Source organism: Peromyscus eremicus, chromosome 6, assembly GCF_949786415.1.
Source record: "Peromyscus eremicus chromosome 6, PerEre_H2_v1, whole genome shotgun sequence".
Classification (NCBI taxonomy): Eukaryota; Metazoa; Chordata; class Mammalia; order Rodentia; family Cricetidae; genus Peromyscus; species Peromyscus eremicus.
In genome coordinates, this window is record NC_081421.1 from 62,493,981 (window position 1) to 62,518,649 (window position 24,669).

At 53.4% G+C, this 24,669-nt stretch overlaps 1 protein-coding gene across 1 annotated transcript; it reads right to left on the minus strand.

Moving 5' to 3' along the window:
* Positions 1–4,305: 4,305 nt before the first annotated feature.
* Positions 4,306–17,425, minus strand: Rhbg (Rh family B glycoprotein). The gene is made up of 10 exons (XM_059264783.1): positions 17,229–17,425; positions 9,707–9,893; positions 9,115–9,265; positions 8,885–9,032; positions 7,303–7,469; positions 6,885–7,022; positions 6,594–6,727; positions 5,985–6,106; positions 4,892–4,965; positions 4,306–4,752 (listed from the first exon to the last, which is right to left on the minus strand). Exons 1-10 carry the CDS (start codon positions 17,404–17,406, stop codon positions 4,684–4,686), a joined length of 1,368 nt encoding a protein of 455 aa, XP_059120766.1. The 5' UTR covers positions 17,407–17,425; the 3' UTR covers positions 4,306–4,683.
* Between the last annotated feature and the right edge of the window lie 7,244 nt (positions 17,426–24,669).

The following is a 24,669-nucleotide window of genomic DNA, read 5'->3' on the forward strand; positions in this document are numbered from 1 at the left end:
TGGGACTGTGCAAGCAAGCCGCGCATCTGTAAGCACCCTGCGGGGGTAGGGCCCTGGGGGGCAGCGTGCTCTTTGCTTTTGAGCCTCTTCCAGAGGCAGCTGCTGAGGGCCCCAAAGCAGCCTCTATGAGGCTAACTTTAGAGATGTTGGAGATGGATCAGAGAGCTGGACAGAAGGACTGGTTTCCAAGGAGCTAAGAGTGCGGAACTCCGCCTGCTTCCTTAGCACCAGGAAACACCACAGCTCCTACCATTGATTCCCCCGGCCAACTCCCCATCAGAAACAGGTGAAGGCAGGAAGAACCTGCCGGAGTCCCGAAATGGGGCTGCTCAACCCCCCACCCCAAAGATTTCCTTGGAGACCAGCAGCACCTTCTCCACCTCCCCTCAGCCTCAGCAGCTTGTCTGCTCACTGCTGTAGAAATCCTAGATGCTTCTCTGCTTTATTTGACAGAAGCTCATCCCCCAGGCTGTCCTGAAACAGGCTTTGTAGTCCAGTCCGGAGTAGCCTTGCGTTTCCTGCCGAGCCTCAGCCTCTCAAGGGCTGAGGTTACAAGTATACACCACCATACCTGGCACACTTTGCTTTCGTGTTTTGGAGACATGGTCTCTATTTAGCCCTGGTTGTCATGGAACTATTGTAGACCAGGCTGGCCCAGAACTCACAGAGATCCGCCTGCCTCTGCCTCCTGAGTGCTGAGATCAAAGGCGTGCGCCACCAAACCCCACCAGGCACACTTCTCACGTTTGGGATTATTTTGATTAATTCTGCCTGAAACTGTTCACCAGTCCTGACGTATCAATGCTTCAGGAAACTAGGACTCTCCAAAGTGCCCCTTACCTGGGAGCTTTAAAAAGGTGGACTCTAGCCCTGCATCAGGGAATCTTGAGCCTGTATGTGTCCTGAGTTAGGGCTGTGCCCCCAGTGCGCGGTGCCCCCCCCCCCCACGCCCTGCGAGGTGCCCCCAGCGCACACTCTGGCTGCTCCCTGAGGACATCCCTCTTTCTAGCGAACCACTGACTTGGTTAGAGGGCCATAGACTCCCTTCCCCCACCTCCAGCATCACTGCATAGTTTATCCTCAAAATTTTGCTTTAGCTGATCGTTCCTCCAGTAAAAATGGCCTGCTAAAGTGGTGGCTGGCAAGAAGGCAGGCCTGAGCAGTCCCTGGGCTGCTCACTTGTCACAGAAGACCCAATAGGGTATATATCACCTTGTAATTTGCTCTGTTTGGGGGATACCTTGAGTACTTTGCTCTGTGCCCTGTATCAATGCCATGTGAGAAGCAGGAGGGCAGAGATGGGTTAAGTGGGGTGAGCACCGAGCACCGAGCGCTGCTGGTTTGAACCCCAGCCACGGTGGCTCAGAGGTGTGGGCAGCCGGCAGAGGTCTGCGTGGGGGTTGGGGGACAGTGCGCACCCACTCGGTCTGACCCCAAAGCCGAAGCTCCCGAAGCCGGTGCAGGTCCCCTAGCCATGGACGACACAGACAATGGTGTTCTATTCCCGGAGCACGGCCGCCCCCTGCCCGGCCGACCCTTTCAGGCTGGAAGCCGGCGGCGGGACGCTGGCCGCCTGGAGCATTTGCATACGGCCCGGGGACAGTAGCCCGCTTTGTTGGCTGCGCACGGGGGGCGCCGGGCGGTGGGCGCAGCGCGCCAGACAAAGCCGCCGGGGGAGGGAGGGCGACGGGGGCAACCGGGCTGCACCTCGGATGCCGCGCCGTGTCTAATTCCTCCGAGGAGCGGCCCGCGCCGTGACGCGAATCCCAATGCGCCCGGCCCGTCGCAGGTTCCTCCGGGCCAGGTAACCTCCCCACCCCAGACCAAGGAGGGCAGCTGCCGGAGCACCCTAAGGTCTTGGCCTTGGACATGGATCCTTGCTGTAGTGCACACACAGTATGCCACGCCAGAGTAGTGGCCTTCCTGAGGGACTTCCTGCGATGCCTCTGGCTGTGTTGGCCTCATCTCCCCAACAGCCTGCCTGCTCCTCAGTCTAGTCTCCAGAAGCAGGCAGGAGGTGAGGATCCAGCATTGTTCCCAGGGCTCAGGCACTGGGGCTCGCCCGAGTTCATGAGCAGGCAAGTGTCTCCTCGTCCTTCATTGAGAGTGATATAGCATGCTGCTCCGAGAGGCTGGGCCTGAGAAGCAGAAGTCTCATTGTCCTGAGGGATGACATGCCCCTCTCCTTGGCATCTGTTGATCATCCTGAATAGATATGCCACCATGAGGGGGACCAGTGCTGATGAGGCCCAGGGGCTCCTGGCTGGAGGGAGGGGCTCCAGAGAGACCTGTCTTTCCTGTGCTTTCAAGCCCCGACTGGAATCTACGTTGAATGAAATAGAACACCCTGCAGGACCCACCATGTGTCCCTGCATTTAAGGCAAAAGGGGGAAAGAACGAACACACACACACACACACACACACACACACACACACACACACGGTAAAAAACCAAAGGCATACTTTTAAAGAGTTAGGCCCTGGCTGGAGTGCCCAGAACAGTAGGACCAGGGTGCCAGGGCTGGTGGTAGAGTTTGTGTTGTGGTGCACATGGGGGTTTTGTGACAGCGAGGAGCATCCTCACCTTGTCTCTCTTATCAGTGACCTTTTGTCAGGGCCGTCCTGGGACCGGCAGGCAGCCTTTCACCCACTAGAAGCTGACTGAGCAATTGCATTATCTGAAAAAGGGCTCAAATGTCCCTTCTCCAGGACTGAGATGGCTTCTCCACCCAGGGTTGGAAGAGCCCGTTTATTTTCAGGCCCGAGGAAAAGGCTTGGTTGCAGTTCAGAAGGAACCAGCAGCAGAGAGGGCCAGAATGTAAATCTTGGTGCCGTGAGTAAGAGAATGTTCACAGCTTTCCCTTACCAGGAAGGCCTGGGCAGCAACTGGGGGCAGGGCAGGATAGCTGGCTGTCCATCACCCATCCAGAGGTGGGCCCAGGTTCTCCCAGCTACTTTTCCACAATGACTTAGAGCTTTCGGCTTCAATCCTGGGATCCTCAGCCAGCAATGGGCAGGGAACTATGGAGAGGGGGAGCTGAGGGAAGAAGAGGATAGCTCCCTGGAGAGCTAGTCCCTCCACAATCTCCAGCTGAAGCCAGAGAGCCCAGGACACAACACACTGGGCAACTTTGCCTTTCTCAGAGGGCTGGGGTCCAAGATATGTACTTCCTCTTTGGGTTCCTGGCTCTGAAGGACCTTAGTTAGGAGGTAGATGTATCTGTAGTTGTGTTCAACTTTTGCCAGAAGCCCACTGGCAGGTCCAGCGAGGGAAGGAAGAGAGGTCCTGGTGGGCTCCCACTGGATGAAGGGATGAAGTCTCTGTGAGTAGGGTGAGACATGGAGTTTCTGGCATCATCTGACAGGTGGAAGGGGTGGGCCTCAGGGAAGGCTGTGGCATGGATGTCTGGGGACCAACACTGATGCAGCTCGGGAGGTCAGGCTGCAAGGACCTAGGTGAGACCTGGAGGTGCATCTTCCTCTGGTTTTAGAGTGCCCTCTTGTGGTCAAACGATTTAGGCCACCAGGATCCCAGGTGCCTTCATTCACAGCCCAGAGCCTCATGACCTTCCCTGTTCTCCGCTCCACAGACTCAGGACAGGACTGAGAACTGGCATCAGGTAAGGGCTGCCTCTGGCTGCTGAGGTTTTGTGGCAGGCCACTCCTTCTGATGCCCTTGTGAGCCTTTTTCTACTCTGCTCAGAAGTGGAGCCAGTTGAGGGCCAGGGCAGCAGCAGTTAAGGAAGGACCACGAAGGATTTGGGGGTAGCATTAGCTGGCTAAAATAAGCACAGAGTTTCTGGACAATAATGGCCCCCTGGAGAGGATGAACCTAGTTGGGACATATATCCAGTAGGATGTGGTACCCTGGATAGAGTTCTGTGGACCTGAGGAGGCTTTGTCAGAAACTGAGATTTTTTTTAAAGGTGTATTTATTATGTATACAGTGTTCTGTCTGCATGTGTGCCTGCAGGCCAGAAGAGGGCACCAGATCTTCTTATAGGTGGTCTGGAGCCACCACATGGTTGCTGGGAGTTGAACTCAGGACCTTTGGAAGAACAGCCAGTGCCCTTAACCTCTGAGCCATCTCTCCAGCCTTTTTTTTTTTTTTTTTTGACAGGGTTTCTCTGTGTAGCTTTGGTGCCTGTCCTGGATCTTGCTCTGTCGACCAGGCTGGCCTCTAACTCACAGAGATCCGCCTGGCTCTGGCTCCCAAGTGCTGGGATTAAAGGCGTGCGCCGCCGCCGCCGCCGCCGCCGCCGCCGCCGCCGCCGCCGCCGCCGCCACCACCCGGCAGCACTGAGATCTTTGACTGCCACAAGATTTTGGCCTCAGGAGTTAAAGGAAAGAGGCACAAGCAGGAGGTGTCGAGTCCTTGGTGATGGTGTTGATCGCCCAGCTTCCCACCCAGAGTGGGCCTGTTCAGGTGTCACTGGGACGGGGTAATACTGGCCGGTGGGGTAGCAGTCACCTAGGGCTGGCTTTGGCCTATTCTGGCCACAGGTGCAAACTAATGGGAATCTGCCTGGGGACGGTATGCCCCTCCTGGCTCTAGACTTCCTTCCAAACAGTAACAAGGGCTGAGAAGGACCTCTTAGCAGAAACTCTCATCTTCTCCAAGGACAGTGTCATGCCTGTCGAGAGGCATCATCTCCTCTGAAGACAGTATCATGCTGGCAGCAATTAGGCCTGGGTGTCTGGCTCCTCGGCCCTTAGAGGCCTCTGGGCCTCAGCCTCCTGCTCTCCAGGTACCTGCAGGGCAGGGAGAGGTGAAGGAAGTTCCAGGGGACTGAATGAAGGAGCCCACAAACAAGGAAAGAGGCAAGTGGGAGCCCAGAGGTCAGGCAAGGCATCAGAGAAGACCATAGGGGGTCCAACACCTGTGTCTCACCTCCCAGTAAACCTGGTCTTCGAAGCATTGGGAGTCTGGAGGGGAATCCAGGAAGGGCAGCCTCAGCAGGAACCCTGGTTACCACAGGGAAGGATACGTAAGATTCCCCTGTCCCTACCCAAGGGGGAGGTTGCCACCTAGGAGCACAGGTGGACAAGCTTGAGACAAAGCAGACCCAAGCCTATGCCAAGAGCTGCTAAGTACCACCGTTCTGAGAAGGTATAGCCCTGCAAGGTGGCTTCCCCCCGAATTACCCACACAGAAGCCAGCTGGTAGAAATGAAGGGATGTGTTCATGTTGGCAGTCATGTTGTGATTCTATCATGAAGCATAGCTGCTGATCTGTTTGTGGCTCCCCACGTGGGAGGGGCCCAGGGGATGTTTACTGCATGAAATATGACCTGGGGACTAGACCATAGGGAATGACATTTTTCAGGATGGCGGTATGTGTGGGAGGGTAAGGATGTTGCATCAGGGTTTGTTCATTTTTGTTGTTGTTGTTGTTGTTGTTTGTTTATTTGTTTTGTTTTGTTTTTCGAGGCAGGGTTTCTCTGTGTAGCTCTGGCTGTTCTGGAACTCACTCTGCAGATCAGGCTGGCCTCGAACTCAGAGATGCACCTGCCTCTGCCTCCTGAGTGCTGGGGTTAAAGGCATGCGCCACCACTACCTGGCTCAGGTTTTGTTCTTAAAGCCAGATATCAGGAGGGACTGCCTGACCTAGGGCCAGTGGGCAGACAGCTTCTGCCGAAGGCTTTGTGCTCTGGTCCAGGGAGAGCTAGCCCTCCTTCCTTCTGTCTGCAGCTGCTCGGAGGAGGAGGTTGAACTGGTCCCTGCCCAGCAGCTGAGGTTGGACTGCCCTCTTGTGGCACAAGGGAGCAGCACAGGAAAGTCAGACCCCATAACCATGGGAGCAGTCTCCCACCAGCACCCCCTCGCTGGAGGCCATGCTGACCCTTCGCTAGCACAGGCAGGCGTTCTGAAAGGATCTTGGTGGAAATGAGACCACACGAAGGACACAGCATCCCTTGCTCTTCCTCCTGGGCACCCATCCTTGGGGCTTTCACCCACCACCCTGCCCAGCTAAAGCCACTCACCTCCAAGGCTGCCACCCACAGAGGCAAACCCCAGGGTGACAAACATCCCAAAGAGCTGATATACGGCCTGAGATGTGGCGCTGCGCTGGCCATTGGCTACGAGCGGAAATACACTCTGCAGGCTGAAAGGCGACCAGATAGGGAAAGACGGGGATGGAACAGGCAGTCAGGGCTGGTCACTGTGGCATTCATGTGTGGGCAGCCAAGGGGTGTCCAGGGATCCCCACTGTCTCAGACCCAGGCCTTTGTTCAGCCAGGCTCTCTTTTACCTTCCTTCCTAAGCTGGCCAACCCCACATACCTTTCAGAACCCAGTCCAAGGTCCCTTTTGCCTGCCCACCCCAAGCTCACAGTGTGAAATGTAGATCCCAGGGGTCATTATCTCTTACTGGTCCTGAAGGAATGCTCAGTGCTCTTGAAATGGTTTTCTTCATGATCACCCACTGCACTGACCAGGAGGCCAGGCCTGGGCAGGTCCTCAGCTCTCACCATACGGTGGGAGAATGGCCAAATGGGTGTATGAGAACAGATGGGGATTTTTTTTTTTTTGTCTTGGCTCTCAGAGAAGAAGGGAGGTCAGGTCATTCTAGAGCTGTTAGAGCAGACTCACCCATCTCCATAAGCTTCGTGGGTGGCCAGCCAAGCCACCAGGACTCCCAGGAGGGCCCCCAGTACCCCCGGCATCCCATGGAGGTTGTGGACACCACATGTGTCTTGCACTTTGAATTTGGATTCAAGGACAGGCTGGAGGACAAGTTGGATAATCAGGCATGGGCGATCCACCTACCCCCTCCCCAGGACCTGGCAGGGAAGTGACAGAAGGGCCACTGGGAATCCCGGGTCCCTGATGCAGGCTCCTTCCCTCACATGGTTTTTTCCAGATCCTGAGAAGCAACCATACCGTAAAGAACTTGTACCCCAACGTGGAGACTGTCCCAGCCAGGAAGCCGGCTGCCACGGCCCCGAAGGGTGTCAGCATCATTTCGCTAGATGTCCCCACCACAACCCCTCCAGCCAATGCTGCATTTTGGATGTGGACCTAAGGGGACAAAAAAGGGCAAGGTATCTTTTCAGATCATCACACACACACACACACACACACACACACACACACACACACACACTCCGGCCTCACCCATTACCGTGGCATCTACAGCTTCTAAAGTCCCTCTGTTATCTAGCCGCTGGCTCTCCAGCTTTCATATACTGCCCCTCTCAATCTAACCCACTCCCCTGCTTAGAGATGGAGGCTCAGTGCTTGCTTCCGAGACCTTAGCCATCTCTTCCCTTTGCCAGGCTGCCCGTCTGCTTGCCCATACCATGTCCAGTCGGCCATCCCCGCTGACGAGGGCTGACAAGGCAAAGGTGCTGAGGGTGCTCGCCGTGAGTGAGTAGTACGTGTTGAGAGCCGTCCGATGCTGCCCATCCCCCAGCTCCGTGGGCGCGGAGTTGAAGCTAGGCCAGAAAATCCACAGGAAGATGGTCCCTAAACCGTGGGTAGCCACCGTGAGCATCTAGCAGTGAGTGGCCCCTGTCACCAGGGGGCGCTGCACGCTGGTAAGTTATCATGCAGCCTGTTTCCTCACTGATTCCTGGAATTGTTAGGAAAAAAACTTCCTACGGTGAGAGTTGAGGGGATGACGCCTGTAAATGCCTGCTTCATGGCCCACTAGCTAGCTGCTCAGCAAGGGCCTGGGCCTGGGTGAGGCTCAGTGGAACAGCCCTTGCTTAGCACATGCCACACTCTGGCTTCCATACCCAGCATATGCCCTCTCTTAAGAACCAGAGAAGGAGCTGAACTTATACACACACACACACACACACACACACACACACACACACACACACATACACACACACACACATACACACACACACACACACACACACACACACACACACACACACACACGGTTTCTCCATGTAGCTCTGGCTGTCCTGGAACTCCCTCTGTAGACCAGGCTATCCTTGAACTCAGAACTCTGCCTCTGGAGTGCTGGGATCAAAGGCGCGTCACAACCACCCGGCCCTGCTTTAAGTCTTACAGACTAATCTCAGAGGGAGAAGGAAGAGTGGGGACTTTGCAGGGTGGGCCAGCAAGGCAGGAGCCTGTGTGTGTAACCTGTACCCTTCACTTGGGCTCAAAGTCCTAACGCTGCCTCAAGATGAGGACCTTCTCAGTGTCCTGTGCCCAGTTCTCAGGCTTCAGGGCAGAGAAGGCACAGACAACCTGGCCCCTCCCTCCCCTTCCCCGCCCACGTCACCTGGAGACCTCATATGTGAAGGGTTGCTAAGGGCAAGGAAGCTCAGCTGTTTCACAGTGCCTAAAGTGGGCAAGCAAACCAAATCAGCCCTGCTATGCAAGAGCAGGCACTGAGGGCCATATTCAACCCCCCAGACGAAACACCGACTCCAGATGGCAGGCTGTGAGGACATAGAGGCCAGAGCCACCCGAGGTGGGGACCTGGAGGAAACAGGCCCTACTGCTCCCTGGGGTGATCAAGGGCCTCTCCTTCCCTGCCTGACAGTGCAGGGCTTCTTGGGCTGTGAGGAGGTGGGGTTCTTAGGCTGAGGAGGTCAGCTCAAGCACAGGTGACCTGGACTGGCAGGAGCATAGAAGAAAAAGGGGCTGGGCAGGGGGGTGAAGGGTCTGGTTCCACACAGGCGGGCTGCGTAGCCCAGGAAGCTTTCAAGCAGGACTGAGGTAAACTTGAAAAGCCCCCGGGGCCTGGTGTGGGCTTGTGTGTACCCCAGCACTGAGTTAGGGGTGAGGATAAGCATGGATTTCAGGCCCCTCAGAAAACAAGCAGGAAGGACCCCAGGGATGGCTGGCAGTGCCAGGAGACCTTCTGCAGGCAGGGTGCTCTGCAGCCCACGCCACGTCCCCTCAGCGGGCCTCACCAATCATGGCAAAGAGGTCAGAATGGTAGACAGAGCTCTGGAGTTGCCTGGTCTTCTCTAGCTGGGATCTGTAGAGGACCCGCGAGAGGGACAGCCCGAAGTAGGCCCCAAACGTGTGAATGGTCATGGACCCTCCAGCATCTCTCACCTGGGGACGACAGAGGTCGGGAGGCAGGCCCTGCCCCCACCCGCTCTTCCTCCGGGTCTCACCCGCTCCTGGCCAGACTTACCCCCAGGAGACTGAGCAGTATAAACTCGTTGACACTGAACAGCACTGTCTCCAACAGGGCCATTAGCAGCAGCTGGGCTGGCCCAGTCTTGCCCAGGACAGCCCCGAAGGAGATGAGCACGGCGCCCGCACAGAAGTCAGCGTTGATCAAGCTGCAGTCACACGGGATGGGAGAAGTGGACGGGTAGCACAGTGGTTCCAAAGTGGCAGAGGGGCACGTGGGGCGTGCAGGGCAGAGTGAAGAGAGAGAGCACTAGAGCACCTCCCCCTGGGCATCAGAGAGGTGCCACCACCCTTGGAGAGGAGGGAGGGGCCCCTGGGAAGTGAGGGCCAACTCTAGGCTGAAGAAGCAGGAGGTAGGAGGAGCCATTCTTCACTGGCCGGTCCTCCCAGGAGCTCGTATGACAGAGGTCTAACGGGAGGGGTATGTGAATGTAGGGGTACACAGGTCAGACACAGAAGGGACAGTGGCCCACAGAAGGTGGTTATGGGGCAAAGCAGGGGTCAGTTAGTAGACTTGAAGATCGGGGCTTGAACAGGCACCCTTAGGGAAACGGGGCCTTCGAGGGAACCAGGGGCTTACTGTTGCCCACCTCTCCACACCAACGTGGATGTGGCCATCATGGAAAGAGTGGAGGAAGCCTTGGGCCAGTGTGGCCCACTGGAGGGTGAAGGCGGCCACGAGGAAGGTGAACCCCACACTGCTGAAGCCGTACCGCTGCAGGAAAACCATGAGGAAGCCAAAGCCGATGAAGATCATGGCGTGCACATCCTGGAAGCCTGTGGGTACGCAGGGGAGGGGAAGGAAGCGGGAGGAGAGTTAGTGTCATGAGGTCTGCTCCGGTCACACCCACCAACCAACAGGTGCCCCGCCAGTGCCTGGCTCCTCCAATCAGGACTGCCTTAAAGCAGCACCGTGCTGTAAAATTCCCGGGCTTATGGAAACAACCTAGATGCCCCTCAACCAAAGAATGGATAAGGAAAACGTGGTACATTTACACAATGGAGTACTACTCAGCTGTAAAAAACAATGACCCCATGAAATTTTCAGGCAAACGGACGGAACTAGAAAAAATAATTCTGAGTGAGGTAATCCAGACCCAGAAAGACAAACATGGTATGTACTCACTCATAAGTGGATATCAGGAGTAAAGTACAGGATAACCAAACTACAATCCACAGCCCCAGAGAGGCTAGGTAATAAAAAGGGCCCAAAGAGCGATGCATGGATTTCCCTGGGAAGGGAAAATAGAAGAGCTCTCCTGGATAAAGTAGGTGCAGGGGTGGGAGGGGATGGGGAGTTGGAAACTTGAGGGAGAAGGTTGGATGGGTTTGGGGGCAGGACAGAGGGCTAGGGAGAAACCTGGTGCCAGGGAAACTCCCAGGAATCCACTAGGATGACCCCAGCTAAAACCCCTAGCAATAGTGGAGAGGGTGCCTGAACTGGCTTTCTCCTATAGTCAGATTGGTGACTTCCCTGATTGTCAACATGGAGCCTTCATCCAGTAACTGATGGAAGCAGATGCAGAGATCCACAGCCAAGCACTAGTCTGAGCTCTGGGAGTCCTCCTGAAGAAAGGGAGGAGGGACTGTACAAGCTGGGGGGGGGCGGGGGTCAAGGTCATGACAGAGGAATCCACAGAGACAGCTGACCTGAGCTCGTGAGAGCACATGGACTCTGGACCAACAGTTAGGGAGTCCGTGTGGGACCGACCTAGGCCCTCTGCATGTGTGTGACAGTTGTGTACTTTTGTCTGTTTGTAAGGCTCCTAGCGGTGAGATCAGGACCTGTCCCTGGTGCTTAGCTGGCTTTGGGGAACCTGTTCCCCATGCTGGACGACCTCGCTCAGCCTTTATACAGGGGGAGGAGCTCCATACTGCCTCAACTTGATGTGCCATGCTTTGTTCAAGCCCATGAGAGAGAGGCCTGCCCTTTCTGAATGGAGACAGAGGAGGAGTGGGTGGGTGGGGAGGGGGCAGATGAGAGTTGGGGGGGGGGAACGAGAGGAGAGGATGGAGGGGAATCTGTGGTCATTATGTAAAATGAAGGGGAAAATGTTAATAAAAACATCCCCAGGCTTAGCAGCCCCCCGGCCCCAGCAGCTGGCACAAAGCATCCGACCCGGAGCAGCAGGGCCAGGCTGTCCTTGTCATCCCTCAAAGGAGGACCCAAAGTCCTGCAGTAGCACAGGCTCACCTTCTCCCTGACCCATTTGCTCGCCTGAGTAGGAAACTCAGTCAGTTCTCTCTGCTGCTGCAGCCCTGTCTACTCTACACACAAGATTCGTCTTCCTTCTTCTGAAAAGTCCCCTCCCTCTGTGTACAGTGTGTACATGGTCTCACGTATGTGGGTGTGCGTGCACATGTGTGCATGTGTGTAAGAAGGCAGAGGTAGATGACGGGTGTTTTCCACTCTCCTCTCTCCCTCGTACAATGTATGCATGTTCTTATGTATCCGTGTGTGCGCTCACACACGTGTGCATGTGTGTATACATGTTCTTATGTATCCGTGTGTGCGCTCGCACACGTGTATAGAGGTAGATATGTTTTCCTCCACCGTGCTCTGCCTTGTACTGAGATAGGGTCCCTCAGTGACCCTGGACCTCATCCACATGATGGAGTAGATGGCCAGCAAGCCCTGGAGTCTGTCCCTCTCTGCCCTCAGTGCTGGGGTCATGAATGAGCGCTGCAATCCCTGACTCCTGCTTGTGTGCTGAGGATCTCAACTCGGGTCCAGATGCTTGTGCAGCAAACACTTTACCTACTGAGCATCTCCCCAGCCACAGGAAGCCCCTCTTTCTTTCTTTCTTTCTTTCTTTCTTTCTTTCTTTCTTTCTTTCTTTCTTTCTTTCTTTCTTTCTTTTGTTGTTTTTGGCTTTTTTTGTGGGGTTGTTTTTTTTTTTTTTTTTTTTTTTTGGTTTTCCAAGACAGGGTTTCTCTGTGTAGCTTTGCGCCTTTCCTGGAACTCACTCTGTAGCCCAGGCTGGCCTCGAACTCACAGAGATCTGCCTGTCTCTGCCTCCCGAGTGCTGGGATTAAAGGCATGTGCCATCACTGCCTAGGAAGCCCTTCCTGGTGTCTAACTTCCGTCTCTTATCTTTTCAAAGTCTGTACTTCCCTATCTTGAGAATAAACTAAAAATAACTTAGGAAATGGCGTTGAATTGTTAACAGGGACTAACCTCACCCCAAAGGAATTGATGGGAGAGGGTGGACCGCTGTGTGTACAGCTCAGTGCAATGGCAGCCCCTGGACCTGGGTGTCATGCAGGCATCCTCAGGAGTGGGAACTGCCTTTCAGATTGTTTCTTTCTATATGTTGAATTTTTTATGTTCTACATCACACTTGCTCTGATGAGGTCACAGGGTCACACCATGTAGTAGTCCCACTGACCTCAGACTCTGGACTTCCTGCCTCAACTGCCCAAGTGCTGGACTCACAGAATGGGACCACATATGGCCAGTTTTCCTTGAACTCTTGAGCATATTGTGGGGCTTCAGGACAAGAAGACATGGGGCCTTTTCTCTTTGCTTTCTGGATAATACATAGTAATACTGAAAATAAGATTTATACAAATAAGTTGTTGAGTAATTAGCTATAGAACCAGCGTTAAGGGAGCTGGGAGATGGATAGCAGGTAAAGGCATTAGCCACACAAGCAAGCCTGATGAGCCCAGAACCCATGTAAAAGGCTGGATATGGTAGCCACATCTATAATCCCAGCACTCCTACAGTGAGATGGAAGGTGGAACCGTCCAGAAGCTCGGTCCAGCTGGCCAGCAACAGCAGCACAACCACAGAAACAAGAGAGCCTTCTACAAACAAGGTGAGCGGTTGGGCATGATGGACACTTGGGATGTGCCGAAGGAGGTTTGCCCCAAGTTCAAGGTCAGCCTAGGGAGGAAGAGCCCGTCTCAAAAAATCATGACCAAGGCCAGGTGTGGCGGCACATACCTTTAATCCCAGCACTTGGGAGACAGAGGCCTGCTGATCTCTCTGAGTTCAAGTCCAGCATGGTCTACATAGTTAGTTTCAGGACAGCCATGGCTACATAATGAGACTGTCTCTAAATAAATAAGTAAATAAATAATCATGAACAAGCAAATACAAAACCCACCAGTAGAAAGCCTGTGGGAGTTCCTTTTCTGGAAATGTCTGGAGACAAGGAACATTACACTAAGTCCTCCCTCCTTTCATACTCCACATGAGAAACTGCTCTCGGGCTGAGAAATGTCACTTCCCTCGGGACGTCTGTTTCCCATTGGCAAGCAGTAGATGTGCTGAGCATCTGCGGATGGGGCTCCGGAGTACAGCGGCCACCAGGAAGTCAGTTCCTGCTCTCCAGGGTGGAGTCAGACTGGAGAATCAGAGCCCGCACAGGGGAGGCTGCTGGCTCTGGAGAGAATGCAGACTCCTTCACAGTGACCTGTTTCCTTGGCCATGTGGGAGCTGGGAGCCGTAGTACTGCTGTCACACGTCTACGCTGTCACGATTCTCACTTCAGATGTGCGCTTCATTTTTCTGCTAGTTTTTCCTTATGCGGGTTCACTATCCAAACTGGTAACCCCAAATGCTCCAGAGCCAAGAAGTCTTCAAGCGTCAGTGTGATGCCATAGTGGAATATTCCACACCCACACAGAGCCTCATCCAATGGGCTTTACTCAAAAACTCAGGCTCACTAAACACACTGCACGGAAGCACCTTCAGGCTATTTGTATAGGGTGTATGTGGGACATCTGTGGATTGCTTGTCTAGACTTGAGTTCCATCCTCAAGATATTCCATTATGTATATGTAAACACTCCCCCAACCAAAACACTTCTGGCTCCAAGGATTTTCATAATGATATTCAACTTGTGTACATTTTTTATCATGGATGACCTTGAATTTCTCATAGGAAGAAGCAGATTCTCAAGCCCGTGCTCTGTGTTGTTTGATCTCAAGAGGCACAGCAAGCTGAAGGCTGCTACTGAACTTCGGGGTGCAAACAGGAGCCCTGAGAGAAGCTAAAGCTTGTGCCCCTTTGGAGCTGTCTGCAGGTGTGAGCTGAAACAGATTCCAGCAGCGCCTTGCTCGTTCCTGCAGTTGGGGGTCTGGAGCCGTGGAGCTCAGGAAGTATCGGCCAAGAGGCCTCTGGTCTCCACCCCCAATGCACCACCACCTCCAATATTGCCTCCTCAGGGTCACCCAGATCATACACACATCAGAAAGGAGAGGCACACTTGGAACTCAGCAGGAGCTACAGTCTCTTTTTTTTCCTTCCCAAGACAGAGTCTCACTATGTAGCCCTGGCTATCCTGGAACTCACTCTGTAGACCAGGCTGGCCTCGAACTCACAGAGCTCCACCTGCCTCTGCCTCCCAAGTGCTGGGATTGAAGGTGTGTGCCACCACGCTCAGCTAGCCTACAGTCTTTCAGACTTCTCTGACTGCCCTTTTGCCTTGTTCAAACATGGAAGAGGAATTCTTTCTGTTCTTGTCCAAGGACAGCAAGAAACCACAGGGGGCTGGGTGGCACGCTTCAAAGACCGTTCATGCAGGAACTTCTCCCAACCGCTCTGAGCTTGTTTTAAATGCCACTGTTTGCACTGAAAACTCAATCCCAGCCAGGCATGGTGGCACACACTTGTAACTCCACCATGCAAGGGGTGGAGGCAGGAAGATGAGGAGATCAAGGCCTCCCAGAGCAGGCCACAGTCCCAACCTCCATCCGTCCCCCCTAAAATGGTGCTGATTCCATCTAGGACAAGTCCCCACTGTGAGTCAGCCTCACCCCCATCTGAAGGAGGACTTCCTTGGTTTTTCATAACCCCCCTCTCACTGGGCTGCTCTGTGGCTCTTTCCCCTTTTACTCCAGATCACTTGCTTTGTAGAATAAGTGCTTTGTAGGCAGGGCACAGCTGTTCACACCTGTATTCCTCAGTCCTTGGGAAACTGAGGCAGGAAGGTGGTAAGTCTGAGACTAGCCTGGGCTACATTGTTAGACCCTACCTAAAAGATAAGGTAAGCTGGGTGATTTGAGTGTGGCAGCAGCTTCTAGATGGGAAGCAAGAGGCCACGTCCCAGCCTCACTCTTTGGAACTTGCCTTGTGATCTTGGGTAGGTGAGTGACCTTCCTGGTTCTCTGCCCACATCTGATCTGAGAGAAGTAGACCGTAGAATCTGAGGGCCCATCCTGTCCTGTCTGGGGGAGAGAGCTGACATCTACAGACAGCCTCTTAGAGTGTGTATGCCTGCAGCCTTGACCTGTCTCCACTCACCATAGAGCCCTTTCATCTTCCGAATCAAAGGGTGGTTTCTCCCCGCCCTCTGGCCTTGACCCTTTCCTCCGGACACAGGACAGGTGAGGCCCCGGCTCATCAAAGCCCAGGCTTTAGGAACCTCACATCTCCCTCCTGCCTAGCTTTCCCCAAATAGCAGGGTCAAAGTCCGCAGAAATTGACCCCAGGGCAGACTGGCAGTGACTCTACTTTGGTCCTTCTTGCTGTTCTCTTGGGGTGGAGAGCCCAGCACTACTGCAGCTGTAAGAGGCAGGATTCGTGCAGGGCTTTGGAACAAACAGGTAGGGTTGGAGGCCCTAACTGAAGCTGTTTCTGGCCAGCTTAGACTGGGAACCAAAGCTCGCCTCCCTCACTTCTCTGGCCCATTTCCCCCCAGCTTCCAGCCTTTACTGACAGTTAAAGCCAACAGTCTATGACCAGTTTTAGGGCTTTGGTTTTGATCCCAGCTCCGAGGCCTGATTGCTAATTCCCTGCCACAGCTGGGAATGAACTGTGGAAAAGGGGGTACTGTGGTTGGTTAGGGGTCTCGTGTTTCCTGCCACAATCCAAAGTCTCCCTCAACCCTCTATGTCCCCAGAGCTAGAGCCAGGACAGGGGGAGGTGGGGACAGCCTGCCACCTCACCTTTTATGTAGAAAGTGGGTGGTAATAGTCTTGTTGCTTTATGAGGGGCCTCTCACACCCCCATAAAGGCCTTATTTGAATGTCCTTCAAACTGAGACATTTTTCTTTTTTCCTTTTTTGTTTATCTGTTTTGTTTGTTTTTTTCCAGACAGGGTTTCTCTGTTTAGTCCTAGCCATCCTGGAACTCACTCTGTAGACTAGGCTAGCCCTGAACTCAGATATCCACCTGCCTCTACCTCTCGAGTGCTGGGATTAAAAGCATATAGGAACCTGCCTGGGGTTCCTTTTTGTTTTGTTGAGACAGGATTTTGTGCAGCCTGGCTGGTCTCAAACTCACTGTGTAGCCAAGGCTAGCCCTGAACTCCAGATCCTCCTGCCTCCACACCTGAGTGCTGAGATTATAAGCAGGAGCCACCACACCCAGCTTCTTCCTGTTGCCCTGTCTAACTGGGATTAAAGAAGGTTGACTTGGGCACTAGTGGGAGGATAGTATGCTTGATTCCAGATACCCAGAGCCTCAGTTACAAACTTAAGGGAGATGCCCTGTCTCCATCTGGGGGTTAACTCCCCATCCGGAACCTTGTCAGGAGGCAAATGGCCATTGGTCGAGGAGTTTATGATGTCTAAGCCCCATCCTCACTGTTGGACCCGTGGTGGGTGATAACAGGCACACCGCAGCCCCCTTAGACTGTGAGGTGACAGAATGCCCTGCCGAGCATCCCCCTAACGCGCTTCATCCTGGCCTTGGATCTGGAGAGCTGGTCCAGTGTTGTCTCACACTCTGACCCTCCGGCCCACACCAACCTTAGATGTCCGAACGTGTGGGAGTTTCACACCTCTCTCTCCATTATCTCCTCTAGCGCCCTACCCGTCAATCCCAGCGGGAGTCTCTTTCCTGTGGTCAAGCTGGACTCCTAGACAAAGCCAAATTAGCCCCAGTGGATGGTGAGACAAGACACTGGTTAACACTGTGTGACCCTGCCGAGCCTTACCTTTCCTCAGCCTGAGATAGTGCACGGACCATCCCCAGCAGTGCCTGGAACAAGACGGACGGACGGACGGACGCTAGAGAAAGGGTGCTGTTTGAAAGCCTTGCCTGTCACCTCGGTGGGAGGAGTACCCACCTCATTCAAGCGCCCTTCCCAACACACCGGGGCCGGGGTAGGGGTTGGGGGATTTGGAGTCTCTGCTTCCCGCGCCCTCACCCTCACTCACTTGGGTAGCGAAAGTAAAACTCGTTGTCCACGTTACTGCTGTTGCCCCAATGCCACAGGGCAGCGTCTGTTTCGTGGTTGTAGCGGACAAAGATCGCAAAGAGGAGGGCGGTGGCGCCCTGGGAGAGCAGGCACAGCAGCGGCAGGACCAGGCGCCGGTGGCGAGGGGTGCGGGCCATGGACGCGGCTGTGCTGTCCCGGGCTCCAACAGGGCTGTGCCGGCCTAGCCTGCTCCTGCAGCTGCAGAGGTGAGGCCCCGCCCCCCCGAGGCCGTGCTGCTCCTGCGGGAGCCCCACCCCTCAGTCTGAGGCTGGCAAGGACTAGCCCCGCAGGTCAGGTCCTGTTTCCCATGGTCCTGCTGAGGCACAAGTGATGTGTGAGCTTCCACAACTGGGCCCCAGCTGCCAGAACGGTGGTGGGAGGAGAAAGGGGTCTGGCCTCCTCACACCCGGCGTTAGAGAGTGGCATCCAAGATACTAGCGTCCCTCCAAAGTCTTACCTGGTTCCTCCAAAGTCCTACCTGGTTCCTCCAAAGCTAGGACGAGAGATGGAAAAAGTAAGAGCTAGCTGACCTTTCCCCGACTGAAAAGCACAGCTGGAGGATGGAGGGAGCTAGAGCTCCCCAGGCTTGGAGGACTAACCAGCCACCTGAGCCTCAGCAGGGGGTCTCTTGCTGTCCCACCCCAGTAGGCATTCCCTGGGGGGATGGACATCTGGGAAGGAGTCCCTTTCCACTGAGCTGTCCACTGGGGTCCTGGCTAACAGAAAGGAATCAGACCCTTCTGAGAACTGCCTTTGCCTGCCTGGCTGTAGAGGTAAGCCAGAGGGCCCCTCTCAGAAGCTCCTGCCTCTGCCGCCTGAGTGCTGAGCCGAGCTTGTGGCTCCGAAAGGAGGGGCTTCCCACAGAGTCATGGAAGCGGCTGCTGTCTACTGGGTGCCGAGTCCCTGAAGGACCCTAGCAGGTAGGAACACCGGCCTGTTGGTGCTGGCACCTGTATGCAGTCCACGGGGGCCTTGTCCTTTCTTAGAAACGGGCAGGGATGGTAGAAGGATGCCTGGCTGACCTCCTGCTCATTCTCCACTGCTCCTTGTCCAGTTCCTCCACTGTCTCATCAGGGACTTGAGCCTCTGTCCCGCCCTTGTGTGCACTTGTTGTCCCGTTCCCTGTCAGGGGTCCAGTCAGGCACATGAAAGACCAGGGGTCAGCCTCTGTGGCACAGCGCTCAGCTGGTACATGTAGGCTCCATTCAGACTTTGCATCATTCCTCAGTCAACAGCCTTTAGACAATGGCTCAGCATCTATGGGACCCCCCCACCACAGTCACCTCCTGTCCTAGGGGTGCCTCCTGAGCCCTGCTTGGGGTCAGCACTTGCTGGGGTTGCTCCAGCAAGCCTACACAGGCCCCGGGAGGGAACAGCCTTCCAAGCTTCCAGCACTAGAGAACAGGGAAGAGAGGTCTGGTCTGATGCTAGCCTCCTCTCTCTCCGGATGTCTCCCTTCATCTCACACTCCTCCAGGACCTGATTTCCTCCTTTTCTCTTCCTCATTCATTCATTCATTCATTCATTCATTCATTCAATAAATACTCACTTAGTGTCTACCCTGGGCTAGGTCCTGGGGCTGAAACCAGAGGCTCTGGTTCAGGGTTATAACAGGCTTGGGTCCTGGAGGCCCCTGGCCAGCAGGTGTAAGCCCTTCAGTTGCTAAATCAGGGGAGGGATTTAGAAGTTTCTTGGAAGGGCAGGAGAGCTGGGCCAGCATATGGTCAGCACATGAGACTTGCACTGGCTTGTGAAATGTGACCTTGATGTATAACAATGTGTGACATACACCAGCTGGCATCCTTTTTAGTCCAATAGAGCAAGACCCTGAAGGCCTTCCCTAAGGCTCCCCTGCCAGTCTGCTACCTAGGAAGATTCTCCAACCCACCACCCATCAAGCATTAGGAGAGGCCCAGTCCTGGTTCTCTTCAATCGCCTGCTGATGTCAGGCCCTTGGTCCCTCCCTCCTCTGTCCCTGTGAAGTGATGGGCTTCAGCCCTCACAGCTTTCTCAACCGCAGGCCTCTGAGGAACATCCATATCACCAGTTTCCATTCTGTCTAGTATGGAGGTCTGCCTAATCTCTGACTTTCCATCTCTGGCTTCCAGTCATGACCAGCCAAGCATTTAAGGGGCCAAGGGGAATTGGTGTCTCCTGCCTGCTCTGGCCCGGCCCAGGCAGGTTATCCCTGGGGAATCCAGTGTCTGAGGTTACTGAGTAACTCAGTGTTGCTCCAGGATGATCTCCACGAGGGCCACCTCCTTCCTCTCCCTGCTGCCTCGGTTCAGGGTCCTAGGAGCTCATTAGTCTCATTGACCATCTCCAGTGTGCTTAGGGGACAATAGAGAAAATCAGCGAAGCTACAGTCATACAGGCATCCCTCCCTCCCTCCTCTCTCCTTCTCCCCCTCCCTTCCCTTCTTCTCTTCCTTTCCTCTTCATATCTATACTGTATGATTTCAGGCATATTACTGAGGGCTCTTTGGGCCCCAGGTTCCATGTCTGTAAGAATAGTAACATTTCCTACAAGGAGTCCAAATAATTCATACAGATTGCTGGCATTTTGGCAAGCATTCAACAGATGTGGTGATTATTTTAATCTGATTGGCTAAGCAAGGTCAGCAAATGGATCACTAGCATCAACACTCTGAAGCCCAAGGAAAGAAGTGGGTACAGGGCAGACTGTCCCCATTGCTGACTGTAGGAGCTGGAAGCCTTGCAGGTCTAGAACAGGCATTTTCTGGAAATCCCTTGCTCCCACCTTTTTTTTTTTTTTTTTTTTTTGAGATGAGATTTTATGTAGCTCAGGCTGGCTTTGAACTTGCTATTTCATGGAGGCTGACCTTGAATTTAGGATCTGCCCGCCTCCACTTCCCCAGCCTAGGATTATAGGCATACGACATCGCACCTGGGTTATTTTTTGTTTTTTGAAACAGAGTCTCACTAGGCAGCCCAAGCTGACCTCAAACTGGAAGCAATCCTCCTGCCTTAGCCTTCCAAGTGCTGGGGCTGTAAGTGTGTGGCAATGTGCCAGCTAGACACAGTTCTTAAACAGATTTAGGCAAAGGAAGAACTTTCCTTCATTCAACACACTCATATTGAGTACTCGCTATGTGTCAGTCATTGTATTAGACCTTGGGAATATTAACAGAACAAGGTCTAGCTGGTGCCCTGAGCAGGGTCCATCAGGGGAGGCGAGCAGACACATCATGCTGTGAAGCACTATGATGGAGAGCCACTTCTACCCTGGGACTCTGGTCTGGGGAAGCAATGCCTGTGCTGAGACCAGCCCTCTCCTATGTGAAGAGCAAAAAGGCTACGCAGGGAGCTCATCTCTTCCCGGGTTCTATGTGGATGAACCCCAGAACTTCAATCTCGTCCAAACCAACAGCCATTATGGCACCGTTCAAACAGAATACGGCCACACATACATCTTACATATTAATGCAAGACAGGGCAAAAATTACACAGCCATTCTCTCTAGAGGATTGCCATGTTAGCCTCTGTCAAAACTTTTTCAGAGGGCTTTGGGGAAATGGTTTAGCCAGTAACAGTGCTTGCCTTAGGTCCCAGGAAAAAGCTAGATGTGGGGGTGCATATCTGCAATCCCAGCACTCTGTAGATGGGAAGTGGAGACAGGAAAAGCAGGCGGAAGCTCACAGGCCAGCAAACCTGGAGTATACAGAAACAATAAGAGAGACCCTGCCTCAGCAAGGTGCAAGGTGACAGCGGACCCCCAGGATGTAGACTGAACAAGAGTAGATCTAGCTTCCAAGGTCAGACAGTGGCCCTGATTCAGTGGCTTAAAAGAACAGTAAAGGGGTCACTTAGATAGCTCAGTAGGTGAAGGCATTTGCTGCCTGATGACCTGAGTTCAATCCCATGGACCCACATGGTGGAAGGAGAGAACTGACTCCCACACGCTGTCCCCTGATCTCCACAAAAACACCACACACGTGATAAGTAAACAAATGTAATTTTTAAAAATTAAAAAAAAAAGAGTAGCCCCAACTAAACTAAAACCTAAAGGCACATTAAGCATAAGAGCATTGTGTTCCTGCTGGGGGTGGTGTGCTTGATGCCTGGGCAGGAAAGCTTTGAAAGACCGTGGATGCAGAAGGCAATAGCATGGCCTCAAATGAGAGAAACAAAGTGGGAAGCCTATCTCTGTCCAAGGAAACCTTCAGACACGTTGCTTAATATGGCTTGAGCCTCAGTTTCCTTGCCTGCTAGACAGAGACACCGAGAAGCACTAACCCCATAGGCAGTGTTGATGGGCTGGCAACCCCAAAGTGTGGATGTGGCTAGTAGTGATGGTACTAGAGAAACGTAAATGAATTGGATGACTATTTATCTCTATTTCTCCCACTGGCAGCTTGCTGAGACATGGACTCAGTTTTGTTTAGTTTGTTTTGGAGATAGGGTCTCACTACGTAGTCTTGGCTGACCTGGAATTCACTATGTAGACCAGACTGGCCTTGGATTCAGAGATCTGTCCCCTGAATGGCAGGATTAAAGGGGTGGCTGGCTTTTTTTTTTTTTTTTCCAGATAGAGTTTCTCTGTGTAGCCCTGGCTGTCCTAGACCTCACTCTGTAGACTAGGCTGGCCTCAAACTCAGAGATTGACCTGCCTCTGCCTTCCAAGTGCTGGGACTAAAGGCATGTGCCACCACCACCCCACTCCTCTAGTTTTGTCCTTTTTTTACGGGGAGGGAAGAGGTGCTGGGAGCCTCCCTCTATGGATGAATCTTAAATATTTATGTAAATCTTAAAAACTCCTGCAATTGTTGGAATGTAGACTATGTCCAGCTTAGTTATTAGGGGTTTTTTTTTTGTTTTTTTTTTTTTGTTGTTGTTGTTGTTGTTTTGTTTTTCGAGACAGGATTTCTCTGTGTAGCTTTGCGCCTTTCCTGGAACTCACTTGGTAGCCCAGGCTGGCCTCGAACTCACAGAGATCTGCCTGGCTCTGCCTCCCGAGTGCTGGGATTAAAGGCGTGCGCCACCACCGCCCGGCTAGTTATTAGTTTTGAACACCAACAACAGTCCACCCAAGGCTCTCCTGTCCTTTGAGGGCTCAGTCATCACCAAACCCAACCAACTGTCCTCACTCTGAACAAGTGAGCAGAGCTGTAGCCCACCCCACCCCTCTCCTCTGCTGGATACCTTTATACCAAGCATCCTTTGTTCCCTCTCCTAGGCCTTCCTCTCCCTAAACTTAAACACAGTTTGTTTTGTTTCGTTTTGTTTTGTTTGAGACTGGGTCTCATGTAGCTCAGGCTAGCCTCAAAATGGAGCCCAAATTGGCCTTGAATTCTTAATCCTCCTACTCAATGGCAGGATGAAAGGCAGGAGCCTCACACTACATTCCTGTTGGCTTTTTCACGGACATCTCTGTTCTCTGAAAAGGGGGCAATCAAGTAGAAACGTTTCCTACCTGTGGTCTGGGACAGGAAGGTTGTAAAGCTTGTTGGTCTCTACTTGAGGTCTGACGAGGGGCACAGAGGCAGGAGGATATGTGATGCAGGAGGCGAGGTCTGGCCAGAGCTGCTGGCTCTGAGCAGCTGGTGGCCACCAAAGGGATCAGACTAACCTGTGAACCGAACTTGGCCTCTGTGGTACACATTCCTCTAGGGGCAATTTTCATTCAAAACATCACAAGGGGTAAGAGTCTGGAGCTCTTTCCCAACACCAGGACATTGTTGAAATGTTCCACAGATGATGATCACTGAATGTTAGCACTTCCCAAGTCACCACTCTGGCTTGGGGGCTCTGGATTGGCACCCCAACCCTGGGTGTGCACGAGAACCGCCTCTGCTGGGGGGGGGGGGAGGGAGAACTTGGACAAATGCCAGCTTTTGACACCATCCTCTGTGAGTTTTCACCGCAGAGGTTTGCGAGGAGCCTCACACTGTCCAGACAACTTCAATGCGGAGGCAGAGGCTCACAGCACTAATCTACGGTGACAGCTGGGCCTCCACCCTCTGGGCCCGGCCCAGAGTTTGGAGAAGAGTTCTTGGGCCCTGTTCCAGTCCCAATGAGTCAAAAACCCTGGTGACTGTGCTGAACATCAGCGTTGGAGAACCACGTGTCTCGGGGAAGCCCATCCTACCTCACGCCTGAAGCCCTGGAGTGTGTGGGAAACGGAGGACCAAAGTCTCCTACTCTCCTAAGCAAGAAACCTGTTCCTGCTCAGCCCCCCTACAGGACAAACCAGTCAGACCTGAGAGTACACCGCTTTACCTCTGTGTTCCTCTCACACACCTTAAAAAAGCAAAATAGCTGGGTGTGGTGGCTCCAGCCTGTATCCCAGCGCTTGAGGAGGAGGCAGAGGGATTGCTGTGAGTTCAAGGCCTTCTCTTCCTTTTTTCTTTTTCTTTTCTTTTCTTTCTTTCTTTCTTTTTTTTCCTGGTTTTTTTTTTTGAGACAGGGTTTCTCTGTGTAGTTTTGGTGCCTGTCCTGGATCTTGCTCTATAGACCAGGCTGGCCTCGAACTCACAGAGATCTGCCTGGCTCTGCCTCCCAAGTGCTGGGAATAAAGGTGTGCACCACCATCACCCAGCTCTTTTTTCTTTTTTAAAATACTTTTTACATTTACTTTTTTATTCTGTGTGTGTGTGTGTGTGTGTGTGTGTGTGTGTGTGTGTGCCTACCCAAGTGTGCTCAGGAGGGCACAAGCATGCCATGTTCTGCATGTGGAGGTCAGAGGACAACTTTCAGGAGTTAGTTCTCTCCTTCCACCATGTGGGGCCCAGGGATTGAACCCGGGTCACCCGGTTTGGCCACAAGCGCTGTGTCTGATGAGTCACCTTGGCAGCCCTCCCTTTCTTTTTTGAGACTGGGTACAGGTATGTAGTCCAAGGCAGTCTTTCTGTTTCCTCGGGGTTGAGATTGCAAGTGTGCACCGCTAACTCCTTGATTTTCATCCCATTACCGAGATCTGAGTCTCAGCACAGGGGAGGAAGCACTTGCCCTTGAAGAGAATCAACTCAATGTCCTAGTCACTGTTCTCCTGCTGTGAAGAGACACCATGACCACAGCAGCTCTTATAAAGGAAAACATTGAACTGGGCCAGCTTTCAGTTCCAGGGGTTTAGTCCATCATCATCATGCCGGCATGCAGGGAGACATGATGCTGGAGAGGTAGCTGAGGGTTCTGTATCAAGATCCACAGGCTGGCCGGGCAGTGGTGGCGCACGCCTTTAATCCCGGCACTCGGGAGGCAGAGCCAGGCGGATCTCTGTGAGTTCGAGGCCAGCCTGGGCTACCAAGTGAGTCCCAGGAAAGGCACAAAGCTACACAGAGAAACCTTGTCTCGAAAAACAAAACAAAACAAAACAAAACAAAACAAAAAGATCCACAGGCAGCAGGAAGACAGAGACACTGAGCCTGGCCTGAACATTTG